Genomic DNA, 22037 nt, shown 5'->3' with positions numbered 1-22037 from the left:
AACTAGTGTGGTTAAGGTTATTATGGCAACTAGTGTGGTTAAGGTTATTATGGCAACTAGTGTGGTTAAGATTATTATGGCAACTAGTGTGGTTAAGATTATTATGGCAACTAGTGTGGTTAAAGTAATTATGGCAACTAGTGTGGTTAAAGTAATTATGGCAACTAGTGTGGTTAAAGTAATTATGGCAACTAGTGTGGTTAAAGTAATTATGGCAACTAGTGTGGTTAAAGTAATTATGGCAACTAGTGTGGTTAAAGTAATTATGGCAACTAGTGTGGTTAAAGTAATTATGGCAACTAGTGTGGTTAAAGTAATTATGGCAACTAGTGTGGTTAAGGTTATTATGGCAACTAGTGTGGTTAAAGTGATTATGGCAACAGTGTGGTTAAAGTAATTATAGCAACTAGTGTGGTTAAAGTAATTATGGCAACTAGTGTGGTTAAAGTGATTATGGCAACAGTGTGGTTAAAGTAATTATGGCAACTAGTGTGGTTAAAGTAATTATGGCAACTAGTGTGGTTAAAGTAATTATGGCAACTAGTGTGGTTAAGATTATTATGGCAACTAGTGTGGTTAAAGTTATTATGGCAACTAGTGTGGTTAAGGTTATTATGGCAACTAGTGTGGTTAAGGTTATTATGGCAACTAGTGTGGTTAAAGTAATTATGGCAACTAGTGTGGTTAAAGTGATTATGGCAACAGTGTGGTTAAAGTAATTATGGCAACTAGTGTGGTTAAAGTAATTATGGCAACTAGTGTGGTTAAAGTAATTATGGCAACTAGTGTGGTTAAGATTATTATGGCAACTAGTGTGGTTAAAGTTATTATGGCAACTAGTGTGGTTAAAGTTATTATGGCAACTAGTGTGGTTAAAGTTATTATGGCAACTAGTGTGGTTAAAGTAATTATGGCAACTAGTGTGGTTAAGGTTATTATGGCAACTAGTGTGGTTAAAGTGATTATGGCAACTATTTTGGTTAAAGTTATTATGGCAACTAGTGTGGTTAAAGTGATTATGGCAACTAGTGTGGTTAAAGTGATTATGGAAACTAGTGTGGTTAAGGTTATTATGGCAACTAGTGTGGTTAAGGTTATTATGGCAAGTGAAGGAGATTTTAGAGGCCAACACCTCCTAACTAAAAACACAAAAGAATTTGGAGAAACTTTGGGATAATTTCCCAATTAGTACAAACTTCTCTACCGCCAACTAATGTTACAAAATTGCACTACAGATATGGCAAAAAATCCTAGTTAAATCCTAGTATTTTCTGCTCTCCAAAACCATTGCCCCATTGTGGACATGCGTTGTTTGTAAAGCTGGTCCAGAACTGAGAACTGTCCAGTAGGGTGTGACGGTGCCTCTCTGGACTGCAGTATATGAGAGATGTAAGATGGGCTGGCTGTGAATGGCTAGAAACAGACAGACTGAGTATACAGTGATCTTACCTGGGTCTGACGGGAGATGGTGGTAGGGGGCGGGGCAGAAGACCCTTGCTGCATAGTCCTCGAAGGTGGTTAGCTCCAGGTGGTGCTGTACGATGGTCTCCAGGTAACGCGCTCTCTCCTCGTAGCTGGGCCAAAGGTCAAGGGTCAAAGGTCATTCAGCATGAGACACAGAACACATAAGGATCACAGGAACTCTCTCAAAGGGAGATAAAAAAATCAAATAGAAATTAGAGACTGGGAGGAAAAAACAAGGCCCTTTGGGACGGCATTACCTGGTGCAGCACTGTACCCACCTACCTACTCTACAGTCTAGATCAAATCTCAGCCTCTCATCTATTACCCCCCCGCCTCTCTCTTCTCTCTGTCAACCAAATAAGTCTCCTTAATCAGAGACTCTCTGGCTAGAATGACAACTATCCACTGCCATTAGGCGCTCCTAGGTAAAAAGAGACGAAAGACACACAACCATCTCTGTCCGACCCATAATATCAAAAGTGTATTAGGAACCTATCATTGGCTTTTGAATATCATGACATTTGGCAACAGTGGCCTTTTTACTGTCTCTATTATCCAGTTAAGTAAAAATGATGGTATTCTGTTAATGGATTGGATTGGATTAGAGTTGGGATGTTGCATATGGGTTTTCTACATGAATTCGGCAGGCAGAGAGGAGAGAGAAGCGGAGATAGAGAGGAACAGAGAGGCAGACAGAGAGAGTATAGGAGAAAGCGAGAAAAAGCAATGGAGAGAGAGAAAGGGTGATGCTCTTCTCTCCTGCTGGGGTGAGGAAGGGGAGAGGATATTTTGGGAGCAGCCCTATGCGCTGTGTATCTAGGGGTGAAGAGCTGCTTGGCGTGAGCTGACACGAGGAACAACAGCCAAACAGACTCTCTCTCACACACAAGGAAATGGAAGAGGCTGCACAGCAGGGAGAGAACAGCACTCCAGTGGATCTGCCGCCTGCCTTTTCCTGTTTCCCAGCACCCCACTTCCTGCTCGCTGTTAGAGCTACCAAAAATGCTGCTCAGACAGGGCGATGGCTGTGAGAAGCAGGGAGTGTGTGTGTTGTGTGTGTATATATGTGTGACTGTGTGTGTCACAGTAATAATGATCAAGTTAATGCACGTCTGTCAGCAGGTACCAGATCAGACTCCTTAAAACCTCTCCCATTTCATGCCACTTGCAGAGAAAAAAGACGCCCCACACGCCTCCGACACAGAGAGACAACATGTCACACTGACACCAGGGCACTAACACTGGGAGGAAAACAACATCAAAAACCAATCACCTCTCTTGATGGATGTTGGAGATTAGAGAATGAGTGCCTCATCAAGCGAACAGGTTTTCTATTGTTTACCTGCTCCATTTAATTCAAAACATCTCACAAGAACATACGTCTATTGCGTCGTGATATCAGTATCTCAGCCTTTCACTACACCCATGTTACTGTGTGAGGTTCCAACCCAATAACAGAGCCTGGCAGTGTTTCTTATGGACCGATAGGTGTAGAGTATCAGTATTGTATATCAGCCATATTCACTGCACCCATGTAAGTCACTGTGTGAGGTGCGGTGTCTGGCGGCCCTCTAGGTAGGTAAACAGACACATCTCTGGTCAGACCAGGGCAGCTGTGCCTGACATCAGCTTGGAGAGGAGCAGAGAGGAGAAGTGAGGAGGAGCAGCTCCACTGCTGTGTTATTTAATGGTAATCATCATTTCAGCCTCCTTATCCTTTCTCTTCCATCTTGTTCTCGTTCTCCGCCTGTCCCTGCCCTGCGTGATGCGATGCTAATGCCACCCTGTCAGCACGACAACTAATCCCTTCGCACTGTTGACTTGAGATGCTCTTTTGTGCGTCTGTAGAAAAACGAGGTGAAGAAAATAAAGTATTTTTTCAACCATCAAATAGGCCCTGGCCTCAGCTCCGTCTGCTAATATACTGGAATTGAATTTTTGATGTGTATTTCTTTTAACAGCTTGTTAAAGAAGAAAAGTGTCTTTAGGTTCCTCTCTCCAGCCTTACAGCCTCTCGAGTGGGGATAGGAGCAATAGAGAGGAGAGAGGAGAGGGGAGAGGAGTGAGGGGGAAGGAGAGGGGTCTTTTGTGTATTACCAGAAACTAATTTTCCCTGTGGATGAAAGGAAAAAAGAGAAAATGCTCCTGCCCCCCCCCCCCCCCCACCAAGCTTTTCATTGTCACTGTGCTCAACTCCCGGCTCTCGGAGGAAAGAGGACAAATTGCTAGTGAAGAGACACCAGAAGCGAGCTTGTTAGCACATTATGTGTGGTGGAGGGTGTGTGCTTGCGTGTGTGGTGGAGGCTGTGTGTCTCAATGTGTGTGTGTTGGATGGTGTATGTCTGTGTGTGTGTGTTGGATAGTGTTTGTCTCTCTGTCTGTGTGTGTGTGTGTGTGTGTGTGTGTGTGTGTGTCTGTGTGTTGGATAGTGTCTGTCTGTGTGTCTGTGTGTGTGTCTGTCTGTCTGTGCGTCTGTGTGTCTGTCTGTGTGTCTGTCTGTCTGTCTGTGTGTCTGTGTGTCTGTGTGTCTGTCTGTGTGTCTGTCTGTCTGTGTGTGTGAAGGGGACCATGGTGGGCTACAGGAACAGTTCACTGGCGTCGTGTTAATTCAGCACATAGAACATACTGCTGCTGATAGCCTCCAAATGTATGCCTTTTCTCCTTTCTTTCCCTGTGCCCAACCTCCCTCCCTCTCTGTGCTGAAGGAGTGAGTGTGCCAGGAGAAGGAGAGAGCTGCCAGGCCTCCAGAGGAGGAGGGAGAGAGCGCTGTGTTGCTCTAAACAAGACATTGCTCGCCTCTCTATTTGGAGGAGATTCAGGACCAAGAGCGTCTCGCCACTGAGCAGAGCTCACAGTGAGAACACAGGCCCAACATCGACCTGTGCACTTCAGAGCTCACAGAGAGAACACAGGCCCAACATCGACCTGTACACTTCAGAGCTTACAGAGAGAACACAGGCCCAACATCGACCTGTACACTTCAGAGCTCACAGAGAGAACACAGGCTCAACATCGACCTGTACACTTCAGAGCTCACAGAGAGAACACAGGCCCAACATCGACCTGTACACTTCAGAGCTCACAGAGAGAACACAGGCCCAACATCGACCTGTGCACTTCAGAGCTCACAGAGAGAACACAGGCCCAACATCGACCTGTACACTTCAGAGCTCACAGAGAGAACACAGGCCCAACATCGACCTGTACACTTCAGAGCTCACAGAGAGAACACAGGCCCAACATCGACCTGTGCACTTCAGAGCTCACAGAGAGAACACAGGCCCAACATCGACCTGTGCACTTCAGAGCTCACAGAGAGAACACAGGCCCAACATCGACCTGTGCACTTCAGAGCTCACAGAGAGAACACAGGCCCAACATCGACCTGTGCACTTCAGAGCTCACAGAGAGAACACAGGCCCAACATCGACCTGTGCACTTCAGAGCTCACAGAGAGAACACAGGCCCAACATCGACCTGTACACTTCAGAGCTCACAGAGAGAACACAGGCCCAACATCGACCTGTGCACTTCAGAGCTCACAGAGAGAACACAGGCCCAACATCGACCTGTGCACTTCAGAGCTCACAGAGAGAACACAGGCCCAACATAGACCTGTGCACTTCAGAGCTCACAGAGAGAACACAGGCCCAACATCGACCTGTGCACTTCAGAGCTCACAGAGAGAACACAGGCCCAACATCGACCTGTACACTTCAGAGCTCACAGAGAGAACACAGGCCCAACATCGACCTGTGCACTTCAGAGCTCACAGAGAGAACACAGGCCCAACATCGACCTGTGCACTTCAGAGCTCACAGAGAGAACACAGGCCCAACATCGACCTGTACACTTCAGAGCTCACAGAGAGAACACAGGCCCAACATCGACCTGTACACTTCAGAGCTCACAGAGAGAACACAGGCCCAACATCGACCTGTACACTTCAGAGCTCACAGAGAGAACACAGGCCCAACATCGACCTGTACACTTCAGAGCTCACAGAGAGAACACAGGCCCAACATCGACCTGTACACATCAGAGCTCACAGAGAGAACACAGGCCCAACATCGACCTGCACACTTCAGAGCTCACACACAATGACATGGATGAGGACAAGGATGACAGGAAAAGAGGGAGAAGTGACCTGTGAGATAAAGCAGACAATATGAATGTACTATACAGAGAGCACATATCAGGCTTTTGTGCCCAGTGATTCAAATACAGTATAGCCCACTGGTAATTACAACTGCAAATGAGAGGGGAGAGGTGTATACCTAGCTAGGGGTTCAAACTGACACCTACAGGATGTCACCCCCCCCCCCCCCTCGTTTAAAAACATTTGTACACTTGATCATTCCCCCTTCACATCAATTTCTATTATTGGAACCTAACAGTCCTCCGTGGGGTGTTGGATTGCTGGCATCTTCAAAAAGAAAACGCAGTAAGAATGTGGAGAGCCCGGAAGAGCCTACTGTTCTAATGTGAGACGAGAGCAGAGCATAGCTACAGAGAGAAAGAGTGGGGACATGTTTCCCAATGTCTCAATAACTGTCCCCCTACACTGCTTCAACACAGCTCTGCAATCTGCCAGTCAGGCCCCACTACCAAACAGAGAGCCAATCTGCCAGTCAGGCCCCACTACCAAACAGAGAGCCAATCTGCCAGTCAGGCCCCACTACCAAATAGAGAGCCAATCTGCCAGTCAGGCCCCACTACCAAACAGAGAGCCAATCTGCCAGTCAGGCCCCACTACCAAACAGAGAGCCAATCTGCCAGTCAGGCCCCACTACCAAACAGAGAGCCAATCTGCCAGTCAAGCCCCACTACCAAACAGAGACACAATCTGCCAGTCAGGCCCCACTACCAAACAGAGAGCCAATCTGCCAGTCAGGCCCCACTACCAAACAGAGAACAGAGAGCCAATCTGCCAGTCAGGCCCCACTACCAAACAGAGAGCCAATCTGCCAGTCAGGCCCCACTACCAAACAGAGAGCCAATCTGCCAGTCAGGCCCCACTACCAAACAGAGAGCCAATCTGCCAGTCAAGCCCCACTACCAAACAGAGAGCCAATCTGCCAGTCAAGCCCCACTACCAAACAGAGAGCCAATCTGCCAGTCAGGCCCCACTACCAAACAGAGAGCCAATCTGCCAGTCAGGCCCCACTACCAAACAGAGACACAATCTGCCAGTCAAGCCCCACTACCTAACAGAGAGCCAATCTGCCAGTCAGGCCCCACTACCTAACAGAGACCAATCTGCCAGTCAGGCCCCACTATCTAACAGAGAGCCAATCTGCCAGTCAGGCCCCACTATCTAACAGAGAGCCAATCTGCCAGTCAGGCCCCACTATCTAACAGAGAGCCAATCTGCTAGTCAGGCCCCACTACCAAACAGAGACACAATCTGCCAGTCAGGCCCCACTAACCAAACAGAGACACAATCTGCCAGTCAGGCCCCAATACCTAACAGAGAGCCAATCTGCCAGTCAGGCCCCACTACCTAACAGAGAGCCAATCTGCCAGTCAGGCCCCACTACCAAACAGAGACACAATCTGCCAGTCAGGCCCCACTAACCAAACAGAGAGCCAATCTGCCAGTCAGGCCCCACTACCTAACAGAGAGCCAATCTGCCAGTCAGGCCCCACTACCTAACAGAGAACAGAGAGCCAATCTGCCAGTCAGGCCCCACTACCAAACAGAGAGCCAATCTGCTAGTCAGGCCCCACTACCAAACAGAGAGCCAATCTGCCAGTCAGGCCCCACTACCAAACAGAGAGCCAATCTGCCAGTCAGGCCCCACTACCAAACAGAGAGCCAATCTGCCAGTCAGGCCCCACTACCAAACAGAGAGCCAATCTGCCAGTCAGGCCCCACTACCAAACAGAGAGCCAATCTGCCAGTCAGGCCCCACTACCAAACAGAGAGCCAATCTGCCAGTCAGGCCCCACTACCAAACAGAGAGCCAATCTGCCAGTCAGGCCCCACTACCAAACAGAGACACAATCTGCCAGTCAGGCCCCAATACAGGCCCCAAGACAATTATGCCCATCCACTGCTACATCCGATGCATGTATAACTGATATTCTTCAAGAATCAATGTGTATATGGTTAATTTAAAATGATCATAAACAGCTGTACATATTACAGAGTGGGCCTTTGGATGAAGGTCAGGGGTTTTGACACAACATTTCTCCTGCCCTTTGAAATAAGCCCAGATCAGACACATGGCTAGCATCAGTCAACGGACCAGCGACTACAAGAATCCCAGGGCTCCACATTGCTCATCTCACAGCCCAAGAATGATCAAATTGAATTTTGATGAAAATATGGGGCAGCAGACATGGACCCAATATCAGTGATTCTAACTGGCAGTGTTCGTACAGCTACCTGCTTTATTCTGCACCACAGGGCAATGGGAGAAAGAACAGAGCAGAGAGAGAAAGAGAGGGGGAGAAAAAACATCACATAAATAATTGAATTTGACGAGTTTTACAGACTATGATTACAGAAATCTATGTGTGCCCTGAAGTGCAGGGTAATCGGTTTATTCCCCCATCTGATGGCTGCGATATAGAGGATCTAACAGTGATTTTATTACTGTTAGGAGGACGGAGGGAGCTGCGGCTGACTGCCATAGCCCTCCTTGTCATTACAGCCAATGTCCCCCTCGCTCCCTCCATCGCCAGCCCCCAGATGGGAGGAGAAATAGCCCAGCTAATGCTCCTCCGCCTGGGGCCACACAGTCACAGATCTGGGGCCCTCTGGAGTCAGATCCACTCCTATTAATCTCCTACCAAACCGAATTGGAGGGCTGCCTATGAAATATGGCTCCCGGACTTGAAGCCCTGATTTATCTCTCAACCATTCTGCCCCCCCCCCAATGGGATGGGGAGATGGTGTTCACTGCTCACACTGCCTGCTGACACAAATTCAACATTTACTTCATGTTTAAAGGCGAAGCGGAGGGAGTGCTAATGTTATCACGGGCAGGAGGAAACACATACATGGGAATAATGATTCATAAATTAGAGGAGGGAAGTTAACATGCACACATGTATGTCAATTGTTTTTCTCTGAACTGTGATCTGTTCATTTAGCCAATACATGTATTCAGAGCATACATTCATTTTAACCATACATCCACAGATGACACATTTCCTTATTGTAGTGCAGTTCTCATTGGTTTAAAAGTACATTATGAAGAAGGACGCCACAGTGAGGTGGTAACACCATCACATTAACCGCTTGAATTATATATTTTCGGGCAATGATTGTATACATTGCATCGCTCGTAATGTATAGCATTGTGTAACACTGAAAGGCACTTAGAGGAGATGTGTTCTCTGTTCTGATGTGGTTCTAGTGTGTTTATCCAGGCTGCTGGTGGTCGTTGGCCTGGACAGGTCTCAGGTAGTTTACATTCCTTCAGTCTGTAGCCTTCTAATCAGACAACTCATCACTGAGCATACAGCATGCAACCAACCCACGGGACACAAACACATAGCTCATCTCAGAGCCTGTAGCTGACCCGTAGCGAAACCCCTCCCATGTGTGGGCACAGCTCTGACGCTGAGGCACAATAAGTCATTAGAAGTTGAGTCAACAAGTTTGAAGACGTTACATACAGTTGAAGTCTGAAGTTAATATACACCTTAGCCAAATACATTTAAACTCAGTTTTTCACAATTCCTGACATTTCATCAGAGTAAAAATTCCCCGTCTTAGGTCAGTTAGGATAACCACTTTATTTTAAGAATGTGAAATGTCAAAATAATAGTAGAGAGAATGACTTATTTCAGCTTTTATTTCTTTCATCACATTCCCTCCCCCCTTTTCCTCCAAACATAACGATGATCATTATGGCCAAACAGTTCTATTTTTGTTTCATCAGACCAGAGGACATTTCTCCAAAAAGTGCAATCTTTGTACCCATGTGCAGTTGCAAAAAGTAGTCTGGCTTTTTGATGACGGTTTTGGAGCAGTGGCTTCTCAGCCTTTCAGGTTATGTCGATATAGGAATCGTTTTACTGTGGATATAGATACTTTTGTACCCGTTTCCTCCAGCATCTTCACAAGGTTCTTTGCTGTTGTTCTGGGATTGATTTGCACTTTTCGCACCAAAGTACGTTCATCTCTAGGAGACAGAACGTGTCTTCTTTCTGAGCGGTATGACAGCTGCGTGGTCCCATGGTGTTTATACTTACATACTATTATTTGTACAGATGAACATGGTACCTTCAGGCATTTGGAAATTGCTCCCAAGGATGAACCAGACTTGTGGAGGTCTACAATTTTTCTTCTGAGGGCTTGGCTGATTTCTTTTGATTTTCCCATGAAGTCAAACAAAGAGGCACTGAGTTTGAAGGTAGGCCTTGAAATACATCCAAAGGTACACCTCCAATTGACTCAAATGATGTCAATTAGCCTATCAGAAGCTTCTAAAGCCATGACATCATTTTCTGGAATTTTCCAAGCTGTTTAAAGGCACAGTCAACTTAGTGTATGTAAACTTCTGACCCACTGGAATTGTGATCCAGTGAATGATATTTGAAATAATCTGTCTGTAAACAATTGTTGGAAAAATTACTTGTGTCCTGCACAAGGTAGATGTCCTAACCGATTTGCCAAAACTATAGTTTGTTAACAAGAATTTAGTGGAGTGGTTGAAAAACGAGTTTTAATGACACTAACCTAAGTGTATGTAAACTTCCGATTTCAACTGTATACACTAACTGTTATCAGCTGTATAAATATGCATAAATACGGCATTAGGAAAATAATTATGCATAGGAAAATAATGTGCTCGTCAATGTATCTTGATTTCATTTTACATTAGAACGCAATTAGACTGATAACTAGATCTAATATTTCTTAACTAAATTGAATTGACTGCTTTATGAGAGAGCACGGCGGTAGAGTGATACATCTGAATTAGTGTACAGATGAGGTCCATGCTAAAGAAATACATCTGAGTCATCAGCATCACAGTGGTCAGGAGGACAGAGCAGCTAGGGTCAGAGCCAGTCAGAACAAACAGAGAGAAGAAGAGTGGGAGAGCGAGATTAGTTGTGAGCCTGCCTCCCCTTTCTTTACTCCCACCTTCTTTGACAGGAAACAATTAGCTAAGCACCCCGCCTCTCAATCTCTCTCTCTCTCTCACACACACACACAAGGCTCCCGTGGTACTGGAACACAATGGGGCCCATTGTTTTTGATTGATTTATTTTTATTTCACCTTTATTTAACCAGGTAGGCTAGTTGAGAACAAGTTCTCATTTGCAACTGCGACCTGGCCAAGATAAAGCATAGCAGTGTGAACAGACAACAACACAGAGTTACACATGGAGTACACAATAAACAAGTCAATAACATGGTAGAAAAAAAGAGAATCTATATACAATGTGTGCAAAAGGCATGAGGTAGGCAATAAATCGAATAATTACAATTTAGCAGATTAACACTGGAGTGATAAATCATCAGATGATCATGTGCAAGTAGAGATACTGGTGTGCAAAAGAGCAGAAAAGTAAATAAATAAAAGCAGTATGGGGGTGAGGTAGGTAAATTGGGTGGGCTATATACCGATGGACTAGGTACAGCTGCAGCGATCGGTTAGCTGCTCAGATAGCAGATGTTTAAAGTTGTTGAGGGAGATAAAAGTCTCCAACTTCAGAGATTTAAAAAAAAAATTTTTTTTGTAAATGACATCGCCAAAGTCGAGGATCAGTAGGATAGTCAGTTTTACTAGGGTAAGTTTCGCGGCGTGAGTGAAGGAAACTTTGTTGCGAAATAGAAAGCCGAGATTTAGATTTGATTTTGGATTGGAGATGTTTGATATGAGTCTGGAAGGAGAGTTTGCAGTCTAGCCAGACACCTAGGTACTTATAGATGTCCACATATTCTAGGTCGGAACCGTCCAGGGTGGTGATGCTAGTCGGGCGTGCGGGTGCAGGCAGCGAACGGTTGAAAAGCATGCATTTGGTTTTACTAGCGTTTAAGAGCAGTTGGAGGCCACGGAAGGAGTGTTGTATGGCATTGAAGCTCGTTTGGAGGTTAGATAGCACAGTGTCCAAGGAAGGGCCAGAAGTATACAGAATGGTGTCGTCTGCGTAGAGGTGGATCAGGGAATCGCCCGCAGCAAGAGCAACATCATTGATATATACAGAGAAAAGAGTCGGCCCGAGAATTGAACCCTGTGGTACCCCCATAGAGACTGCCAGAGGACCGGACAACATGCCCTCCGATTTGACACACTGAACTCTGTCTGCAAAGTAGTTGGTGAACCAGGCAAGGCAGTCATTAGAAAAACCGAGGCTACTGAGTGTGCCGATAAGAATATGGTGATTGACAGAGACGAAAGCCTTGGCCAGGTCGATGAAGACGGCTGCACAGTACTGTCTTTTATCGATGGCGGTTATGATATCGTTTAGTACCTTGAGCGTGGCTGAGGTGCACCCGTGACCGGCTCGGAAACCGGATTGCACAGCGGAGAAGGTACGGTGGGATTCGAGATGGTCAGTGATCTGTTTGTTGACTTGGCTTTCGAAGACCTTAGATAGGCAGGGCAGATGGATATAGGTCTGTAACAGTTTGGGTCCAGGGTGTCTCCCTGTGGGAGCTGGCAGTGTGTGGCTGTGCTGCCTGTTAGGCGTTTGGCTGCGCCTGGCTGTGTGTGTGTGTGTGAGGGGGTGAGTGGAGGGACAAAAGGAGCCCATGCCCAAACCTTTAATCAGCTCAGTTAGGGAGGGAGGCACTGACCTAACCCTCTCTCTCTCCCTGCCTCCCCCCACCCCCCCCCCTGCCTCCCTTCTCATCTCCCTCCCCCTGCCTCCCTCCCCCTCTCCTCCCTCCCTCCCCCTACCCCCCCCCCCCCCACTATCATGCTTCACCATATGAATGTGTGTGATAAAGCGAGTGAGAGAGGCTGCCCCTACTGCCAGTCTTTTACTGGCTCACATTCACACACCACTGGACTGGCAGGGCCAATGGTGAAATCGCTTAGCAACTCTCCTCTCTCCCCTTCATCCTCCTCCTCAACCAACATTGTTTCTCCGGCTCCACAATCGGCCATTGACAGATGGCTGTGGTGGCTGTGGCTCACAGTTACATTTGACTCTGCCTTCCAGCCTTCCAAACAGCTTGAGAGAAGTCCCTCATCCCCAGCCTCGAGTCAGACAGATCAGATGGGCAAAATAGAGGGAGACGTGTGTGTGTGAGGGGGGTGAGTGAGACCGAAGGTTGTTGAATGTTATCAGGGGGCCTCAGCTCGGATGGACCACATGGTCCAACAGCTGTAGAGGTGGTCCTGTAGAGGGGGTGGATGGTCGAGCCCTTGGCCCCAAGGCCAGAGAGGTCAACCTAGCTTTAATCACCCCCAAACATTCTAACACTTACTAAACAGTGTGGTAACAGCTAACCTGTCCTGTGCTGATCTAGCAAACATCTTTCTTCCAGCCGTGACCGTCACTACACTAAAAACATTTAAACCACACAGCCCCCAAATGCACTGGGAGGCAGTGGGAAGGAGGGCTGAGGATCTAGAGGGTGTGTGGTGTGTGACTGCTGCAAAACAGATCCCCAAACTGGCTGGTTGGTGTGAAAGCAAGCGCACAACAAGGTTTCTGTTACGAAAATGTGGCGATGGACAATGTGACTGGGAAGATTTTAATTTACCAGCCATTTGAAGGAGTCTACCCACAATGATCAGAATGACATTGACTCTTTCTAAGTTCTTTAGCCGCCAATGGATCACGGTGCATCAATGTGTCCATATGGCAGAGGCTGGTGATCTCGCATTAGTTGACTTTTAACTTTGAGATTTTTATCATTTTTATTCACATTTTTTATGATTAACCAGGTGACAATACTTTTAAAAACGAAAACGTTATTATTTAAATGAAACCTTTCTATGAAAATGCGCATATGAAAATCAGAACTGGCACGCAGAACGGTAGAAATGTTACGATAAATTGTAAGCTTCTCAAACTTGAAACTCACGCGCCGCCTATGAAGTCTTTATAAAATAATTGCCTCCACGTTCCCATGGACGGATTTTGCCTTTAGGCTCCTTTAGAGTAAGGTAAGACATGAATCATAATATGAAATAAAACATACAGGTTTCAAACTATCAAGTATGTTTTCAAAATGCACACTGCCTCCAGCTCACATTGTAAAGTGGTGGGTGACCCGCTGATAGCCTGTTGCCTGCAGTAGAATGGTGAGAATGGGCGGCGCGCTTCAATTACCAGTTGAGAAATAGAAATAGTAGCTTGACGGTCAAATGTATTTACATTGATTCATTTTGGCAATAGTTTTATTTATTGGCTTTCATTATTATATATATATTTTTTTTAAATTGGCCAAAAGCTGGCAATTGAAGGCTAATTGGAAACTCTGACACACACACTGGTTTGGGAAGTAGCAACGGTGCATTCGGAAAGTATTCAGACCCCTTCACTTTTCCCACATTTTCTTATGCTACAGCCTTATTCTAAAATGGATTAAACAGTTTTTTCCCCCTCATCAATCTGTGTTTGGACCCCAGGAAGTGTAGCTGTAATGGGGATCCCTAATAAATACAAATACACAATATCCCATAATGACAAAGCAAAAACTGTTTCTTAGAAATCTTTGCAAATGTGAATATATATATATATAACAACTGAAATATGACATTTACGTAAGTATTCAGACCCTTCACTCAGTACTTTGTTGAAGCACCTTTGGCAACGATTACAGCCTCGAGTCTTCTTGGGTATGACGCTACAAGCGTGGCACACCTGTATGTGGGGAGCTTCTCCCATTCTTCCCTGCAGATCCTCTCAAGCTCTTTCAGGTTGAATGGGGAGCGTCGCTGCACAGCTATTTTCAGGTCTCTGTACTTTGCTCCATTCATCTTTCACCCGAACCGAACTTGTCTCCCAGTCTCTGCCGCTGAAAAACATCCCCACAGCATGATGCTGCCAACACCATGCTTCACTGTAGGGATGGTGCCAGGTTTCCTCCAGATGTGACGATTGGCATTCAGCCAAAATAGTTCAATCTTGGTTTCATCAGACCAGAGAATATTGTTTTTTTTGAGGAGTGGCTTCCGAGGCTCTCTCGCTCTCTTTCTTCCTCTCTGGCTGTGTTCGCCCAGCAGCTCCATGATGTGCCATGATTCTTAGCACTGTCTGATGCCAGGTACTGTAGCAGCTTTCTGCCATTTGAGTCCACCATACATTAAGACCAGCAGCAGAAAAAGGGGGCCATTTTCTCCCTTTCAAGCACTGATTTCGCAGTCATGGCAAATGAGGGATCAGTGAGTGTAGGAGGCAGATGGACGAGCCCCAGGGCCAAGAGGAGGAACTTAGTGTGGAGGAGAGAGAGAGGTCGGCGGGCACGTGCAGGAGAGAGGTACAAGGTGTCAGTGGACAGAGAGAGTGGTACAGGCTGGATGGTGGAGACAGACAGACAGACAGACAGACAGACAGACAGACAGGTAGGTAGGTAGGTACAGGATGGATGGTCGACAGAGAGAGATGTCATGAGCAGATTAGTGGCTGAATTTTTTTCAGTGCATGCATTTACAAAAAGATAGATTTAGAGTTTATTTAGATTTTTTCACAAGGACTTATAAAGGATACTACCCTCCACAACATAACCTTTACTCCAAATCAAAACTCCAAACCTACAACCTGATTTTGGATCAAATTAGATTCTTATTCCCAAGGACTATACAGCAAACACTCGGGCAAACCAATGACCAGCAAAAGTAGTACAACAGAAACTTGAAAACACCATCCAACCTGGAACTGAGTGAGTAAAGTTTAGCCTGAAGTTACTTTTAAAGCCAAGAAGAAAAACAAAAATAGATTATTGTAATTTATTTGATAAGGACTGAATGCTAAGTTAAGGCTACCAAGCTTGCTAGGACAAAACAGATCCGGGTGCAACTTCAATTATCACTGAGGTGTGAAGTAAGGGTGTCAAAGCCCTTGAGCCCAACAATGAGAGTTTCATAGCCTCCCCTACCCAAATGCAGAGGTATTTGAACCCCCCTTCTTCATAGCTTCCCTCTGTGCAGAGGTCATCACAATACAGTAACCCTTGGATGTAAAAAATGAGAAGGCACAGAAAGATTTAAAAAATAAGCTCCCCATGGACAATCCAGAGAAATGTTTTGCTAATGTCAACCTGAACAAGTCTGGAACAGTACAGGGCAACCCTAAACAGTTTCAGATGGACTTCCACAGAATCAAAGAGGGAGCACAGCAGGAGAAGCGCTCTCTTGAGGACGACTCCCCCACCTCGAGCGAGTCAAACCAGAACTCTTCTTTAAACAGCCCCACAGACGAGCAACCCCAAGCGGAAAGTCAACCCCCCAGCACAGAGCACTACCTCACTGAAATGAAGGATAAATTCACCCAGCTGGAGGTAAGGCGGAACAGCAGAGGTGAAGCTGGAACAACAGGTGAACACACTCCAGTCAGCACAGACCCAGACAACAGTCCAGCACAACAACACCCCCTCAACCAGACCCGGAGGGGGAGAAAGAAATGTCTACACTTTGGACTGTGGTGAGACAACTTCAATAGGAGAAAGAGCAGGAGTGGCAGAAGGAGACGACGAGAGCACTAGAGGAGAAGGTGAGCGTGCTGGAGGAGAAGGTGAGAAAGATGACGTGTGACAGAGAACAACCCATTAGACATCTGGCCATCCCCGCCGAGAAGCCAGCAGAACAGCCCATCTCAGATCCTGTCCAAAGTCTTAACACCACAGCAGGACAGATAAATGAAGAATCCCATTTACTACGCTGAGCTGTAGTCAATGAACAGTATTCTTACATAAGTGTGCCTCTTGTCCAGGTGGAAAAGGGCAGTGTGGAGTGTGATTGAGATTGCGTCATCTGTGGATCTGTTGGGGCGGTATGCGAACTGGAGTGGGTCTAGGGTTTTGATGTGGGTCATGACCAGCCTTTCAAAGCACTTCATGGCTACCAGCGTGAGTGCTACGGGGCGGTTGTCATTTAGGCAGGCTACCTTTGCTTTCTTGGGCACAGGGACTATGGTGGTCTGCATGAAACATGTAGGTATTACATACTCGGTCAGGGAGAGGTTGAAAATGTCAGTGAAGACACCTGCCAGTTGATCCGCGCATGCTGTGAGTACACGTCCTGGTAATCCGTCTGGCCCCGCGGCCTTGTGTTTAAAGGTCTTGCTCACATCGGCTACGGAGAGCGTGATCACAGTCGTCCGGAACAGCAGCTGCTCTCGTGTATGCTTTAGTGTTGCTTGCCTCGAAGTGAGCATAAAAAAGGCATTTAGCTTGTCTGATAGGCTCGTGGATGGTGGACAAAGAGAGAGAAAGATACAGGGTGGATGGTGGACAGAGAGAGAGAGAAAGATACAGGGTGTTCGGTGGACAAAGACAGAGAGAGAGGTATAAAGATACAGGGGTGGAAAGAGAGAGAGGTACAGGGGTGGTGGCAAGTAGGCAGATAGGTAGGCAGGCAGGCAGGTAAGCAGGCAGTTAGGTAGGCAGGCAGGTAGGTAGTTAGGTAGGCAGGTAGGTAGTTAGGCAGGCAGGTAAACAGGCAGGCAGGTAAGCAGGCAGGTAGTTAGGTAGGCAGGTAGGTAGTTAGGCAGGTAGGCGGGCAGACTCTGGAAGAGAGAAAGACCCTAGTGTTCTTCTACTTTATGATCAGGCTCAATCTGCTCCAGGGTTTGGCTCTGCTGCGCTCCAGGGGGATTGTGAGGGAACTGACCTATGTCACTCCCTCTCCACACGCTCCAGTTTGCTGCTGTAACTGTTGACTGACTCCAGCAGTTTGACCTGATTTTACAATTCTCTCTAGGCAAGAACTACCTGAAATAAGTCCACTTACAGAGAACAATACATTTAATAAATAGGGATTCAATATGTAATTCTATCAATACTTTATCGGTAAACTGTACAATAGCTTCCCAAGAACTAAAACAGCAGAACATAGGAAATAACCCATCATCCTTAGAGGAAGACAGGACATTGTTTCTTCCAGTGGATTTCACTAATAATGCATTACAATTATAATAATCAATAATGCTGTTTGTTCAGATTGTTCTGTGTACAATTACGAGCTGTCGGAGGTGCTCTATCAACAGGTAACCACACACACACACACACACACACACACACACACACACACACACACACACACACACACACACACACACACACACACACACACACACACACACACACACACACACACAAATGGCTGTGCTCTGCTGCGCTATCAATAGGTAACTAGGTACTGCTCAGTGTTTCAGTGTTGCTGGTCCTCTGGGACAGCTCAGTTCTTTCTGCTGCAGCGCTTGCTAAAAGCCCCTGAGTCGAAGGCATTTAGAGAACAGCTTCCTTAAAGGAGAAGTTAACTATTTTACAACTTGATGTTAGATGGTTCCTCACCCTGAAAATAGTCTATAGGCCAGGAAAAACTTATACATGGTAACTTCAGCTAACTTTAGCCACCGCTAGCTAAACATCTATGGAACTGATGGAGGCATTTAAGTAACATCAAACTAAATATGGAGCTGATTTCAGAGGATTTGGACATTTTTATTAAACATGCTCTCATGTCCCCATCACTTCCATAGATTTTTAGCTGGCGGTGGCTAAAGTTAGCTGAAGTTAGGTACCGCTCAGTGTCGATAAAAGACAATACTGTGCAGCCGTATTCATCGACCTGGCCAAGGCTTTCGACTCTGTCAATCACCACATTCTTATCGGCAGACTCAACAGCCTTGATTTCTCAAATGACTGCCTCGCCTGGTTCGCCAACTACTTCTCAGATAGAGTTCAGTGTGTCAAATCGGAGGGCCTGTTTTCCAGATCTCTGGCAGTCTCTATGGGGGTGCCACAGGGTTCAATTCTCGGGCCGACTCTTTTCTCTATATACATCAATGATGTCGCTCTCGCTGCTGGTGATTCTCTGATCCACCTCTACGCAGACGACACCATTCTGTATACTTCTGGCCCTTCTTTGGACACTGTGTTAACAAACCCCCAGACGAGCTTCAATGCCATACAACACTCCGTCCGTGTCCTCCAACTGCTCTTAAATGCAAGCAAAACTAAATGCATGCTCTTCAACCGATTGCTGCCCGCACCCGCACGCCTGTCAAGCATCACTACTCTGGACGTTTCTGACTTAGAATATGTGGGCAACTACAAATACCTAGGTGTCTGGTTAGACTGTAAACTCTCCTTCCAGACTCACATTAAGCATCTCAAATCCTAAATTAAATCTAGAATCAGCTTCCTATTTCGCAACAAAGCATCCTTCACTCATGCTGCCAAACATACCCTCGTAAAACTGACTATCCTACCGATCCTTGACTTCGGCGATGCCATTTACAAAATAGCCTCCAACACTCTACTCAGCAAATTGGATGCAGTCTAACACAGTGCCATCTGTTTTGTCACCAAAGCCCCATATACTACCCACCACTGCGACCTGTATGCTCTCGTTGGCTGGCCCGCGCTTCATATTCGTCGCCATATTCGTCGCCATTCCCATTGGCTCCAGGTCATCTATAAGTCTTCGCTTGGTAAAGCCCCGCCTTATCTCAGCTCACTGGTCACCATAGCAACACCCACCCCGTAGCACGCGCTCCAGCAGGTATATTTCACTGGTCACCCCCAAAGCCAATTCCTCCTTTGGCCGCCTTTCCTTACAGTTCTCTGCTGCCAATGACTGGAATAAATTGCAAAAATCACTGAAGCTGGAGACTTATCTCTCCATTACTAACTTTAAGCATCAGCTGTCAGAGCAGCTTACCAATCATTGCACCTGTACAAAGTCCATCTGTAAATAGCCCACCCAACAACCTAATCCTTAGTTATTTATTTTTTTGCACTCCAGTATTTTTGCACCCCATTATTTTTGCACCCCAGTATCTCTACTTGAACATTCATCTTCATCACATCTATCACTCCAGTGTTTAATTGCTAAATTGTAATTATTTCGCCACTATGGACTATTTATTGCCTTACCTCACTAATCTTACATTTGCACATACTGTATATAGACTTTTCTATTGTGTTATCGACTGAACGTTTGTTTATCTATGTGTAACTCTGTGTGGTTTGTGTCGCACTGCTTTGCGCTATCTTGGCTAGGTCTATCTGGTTAAATAAAGGTTAAATATTTTTTGTTTAGAAAAATCTAAATTTGTAATGCTGTTTAAAGAGAACTGAACCATGAATGACAGTTTCTCCCGTGGACTGTATTCAGGGTGACGAACCATCTAACGTCAAGTTGTAAAATAATGATTCTCTCATTTAACACGCACCCATGCATGGCTTCAAGCATTTCTATGAATCATTCCTTAGAGACTTCAATTAGCTGCCAGCTGGAAGACTAGACAAGACTTCTCTATTTCTGAAGTAAAAGAAAAGAGAAGGAAAAGAAACAAACAAACAAAAGGAGAGGGGGATGGAGACAGAGAGGCAGATAGAGAAAGATGGAGTCTGGAAAGACATCAGTCGATATTGACAGATTACTGTAATTCTGGCTGTCAGGCCCATCGACCGGTGCAACTCACGCCAATCAATAGCTCAGTCCAGTATCGAACCACGCTGTGCTCCACGCTGTGCGCATGCACGCACACACACACGAGATTGGACATGGCAGATGAGAATCGCTTTTCAGCCCCCTATATTTTGCTTTGTTTCGAGCATTATTATATATATATTTTTAAACAGGGGTTAGAGGGTTGATAGAGTATTTAAAGGGTAGATAGAGACTTTAGAGGTGGGGATTTGGAGCATGTGAGCTTGAGTGGTCGCCAGAGTCTCACTTTCCAGGAAGATATAAAATAATAATGACTGAAATGGGGAGAAAAGCATAGGTGAAATGACAAATTATTAGGTAGAAGAAAACTGGACTAGAGGGAAAAGTGGTGCTTTTGTACAGATTTGATTTCTACATGGCACAGAAACTGATGGATGGTTTTTCTACTGACTCCAGGCATAAAATACTGAATCATTAACATTCATATTAACATTATGTTAATTTTGTAACATCGTTACAAACGGCATTACTATCATTGGACAATATTGAAACAATTTGGCAAAAATAAAGCTACTTACTCCCCCCCAACATGAGTTTGCTATTCAAAATGATCAACATTAGTGCTAGACAGAGTTCAAAAGCCATGCTATTGGCGATGGTGTGAGTCACCCAAGTGGGGCGAGAGATTAATCACTACTGAAGCAAATCGCTCTGAATCACTGTGAGGAGACGATGGGCAATGATCGCCGTTTCTCTGCTGGAGAAAAATGCGGTCACCTCTTTGTACCGAGCAGAATGTGATGCTCTACATGTTGAGAAAATGAGCACGGGACGGGATGAGACATCGATAATCATCGAGCGAGAAGGACGCCGTTCTACCATTATGCCTTGTGAGCCTGCAGTGCAGTGAGGAGCTGGTCTGTGTGGCAATCTATCGCACTCCTCAGAACAGACAGGACAGGAGCAAGTCAACACGACGGGAGCTATAGCCGGATTAATTCTTCATGCCTTCCACTGCAAGGTGACACACACACACACACACACACACACACACACACACACACACACACACACACACACACACACACACACACACACACACACACACACACACACACACACACACACACACACACACACACACACACACACACACACACACACACTTCTACTGATCTCCCTTGCTAGTGCAAAATAAAATAACAATTAACGTGACAGCCATGGCCATAGGTAAGGAGAGGCATAACAGATCAGTTAGCGAGTGTGTTGTGGCTTTATCTACCCCCCTACAGGCAGGGTGCTGGACAGGGCTGTGGTTTGGAGAGTGCTGCCAGGCCATGGCAGGGAGATGGACAGATGGAGAAGGATACAAGTTCTGGTAAAGGGGGATGAGGGATTTAAGAGCCCTGCTGGCGTTGAGAGCCGTGGCCCGGACCATGGTGGGAAGGATCTTCTCATTCACTATGGCTCCATCGAACAGGGGCCCGAAAAACGATACCTAGAGGGAGAGGGGGGGGGGGGTAGAGTGAGGGAGAGAAGGGGGGGGGTAGAGTGAGGGAGAGAAGGGGGAGAAGAGAAAGAGGGGGGAGGGAGGAGAGAGAAAACAACTCTGTAAGTTACTATTGATTAGATAAAGCCATAACAATAAGAAACTTTATAAAACTATAACAGTGACAAGTGGTTTTCGTCTATCAGATCCCAGGGAATGCAATGTTCAATGCAACATTAGTTAATTTTATAAAATAACAAAAACACTATTGTTTCAGTGCCATAATTGACTTTCATAAAAGCCAGACCTCTTTTCTGTCCTTATCTGGCCATCTTTCCACATTTCCCCAGACTCTGAAGGGACAAACCCATCTTCTAGCCATATCCATACCGCAATTTAATTCCAAGAATCCTGTTGATCCGATTAGGCCGGACATAACTGAGCAGGAAGCAGGAATACCACGAGACATTTGTTTTGATTTGGTTTATTTATATATTAAAATATAACACTGCAGCAGGGATAGCTGTGATATTGTCAATTGTCGT

The 22037-nt window shown here is 45.9% G+C and overlaps 1 protein-coding gene across 1 annotated transcript in view; it reads right to left on the bottom strand.

The window, feature by feature from the left end:
- The window catches only part of LOC129813074 (ral GTPase-activating protein subunit alpha-1-like), a 130432-nt gene that overhangs the window by 11169 nt on the left and 97226 nt on the right, over window positions 1-22037 (bottom strand). Inside the window, exons 40-41 of the mRNA XM_055865231.1 lie at window positions 21374-21501; window positions 1450-1574 (exon numbers count right to left, since the gene is read on the bottom strand). Of these exons, the coding sequence (XP_055721206.1) occupies window positions 1450-1574; window positions 21374-21501 (253 nt within the window). The remainder of the gene's footprint in view (window positions 1-1449; window positions 1575-21373; window positions 21502-22037) is intronic.

This window comes from Salvelinus fontinalis, chromosome 16 (assembly GCF_029448725.1).
Source record: "Salvelinus fontinalis isolate EN_2023a chromosome 16, ASM2944872v1, whole genome shotgun sequence".
Lineage (NCBI taxonomy): Eukaryota > Metazoa > Chordata > Actinopteri > Salmoniformes > Salmonidae > Salvelinus > Salvelinus fontinalis.
The sequence above is the reverse complement of the archived record's forward strand: the minus strand, read 5'-3'. Positions and strand labels throughout refer to the sequence as shown.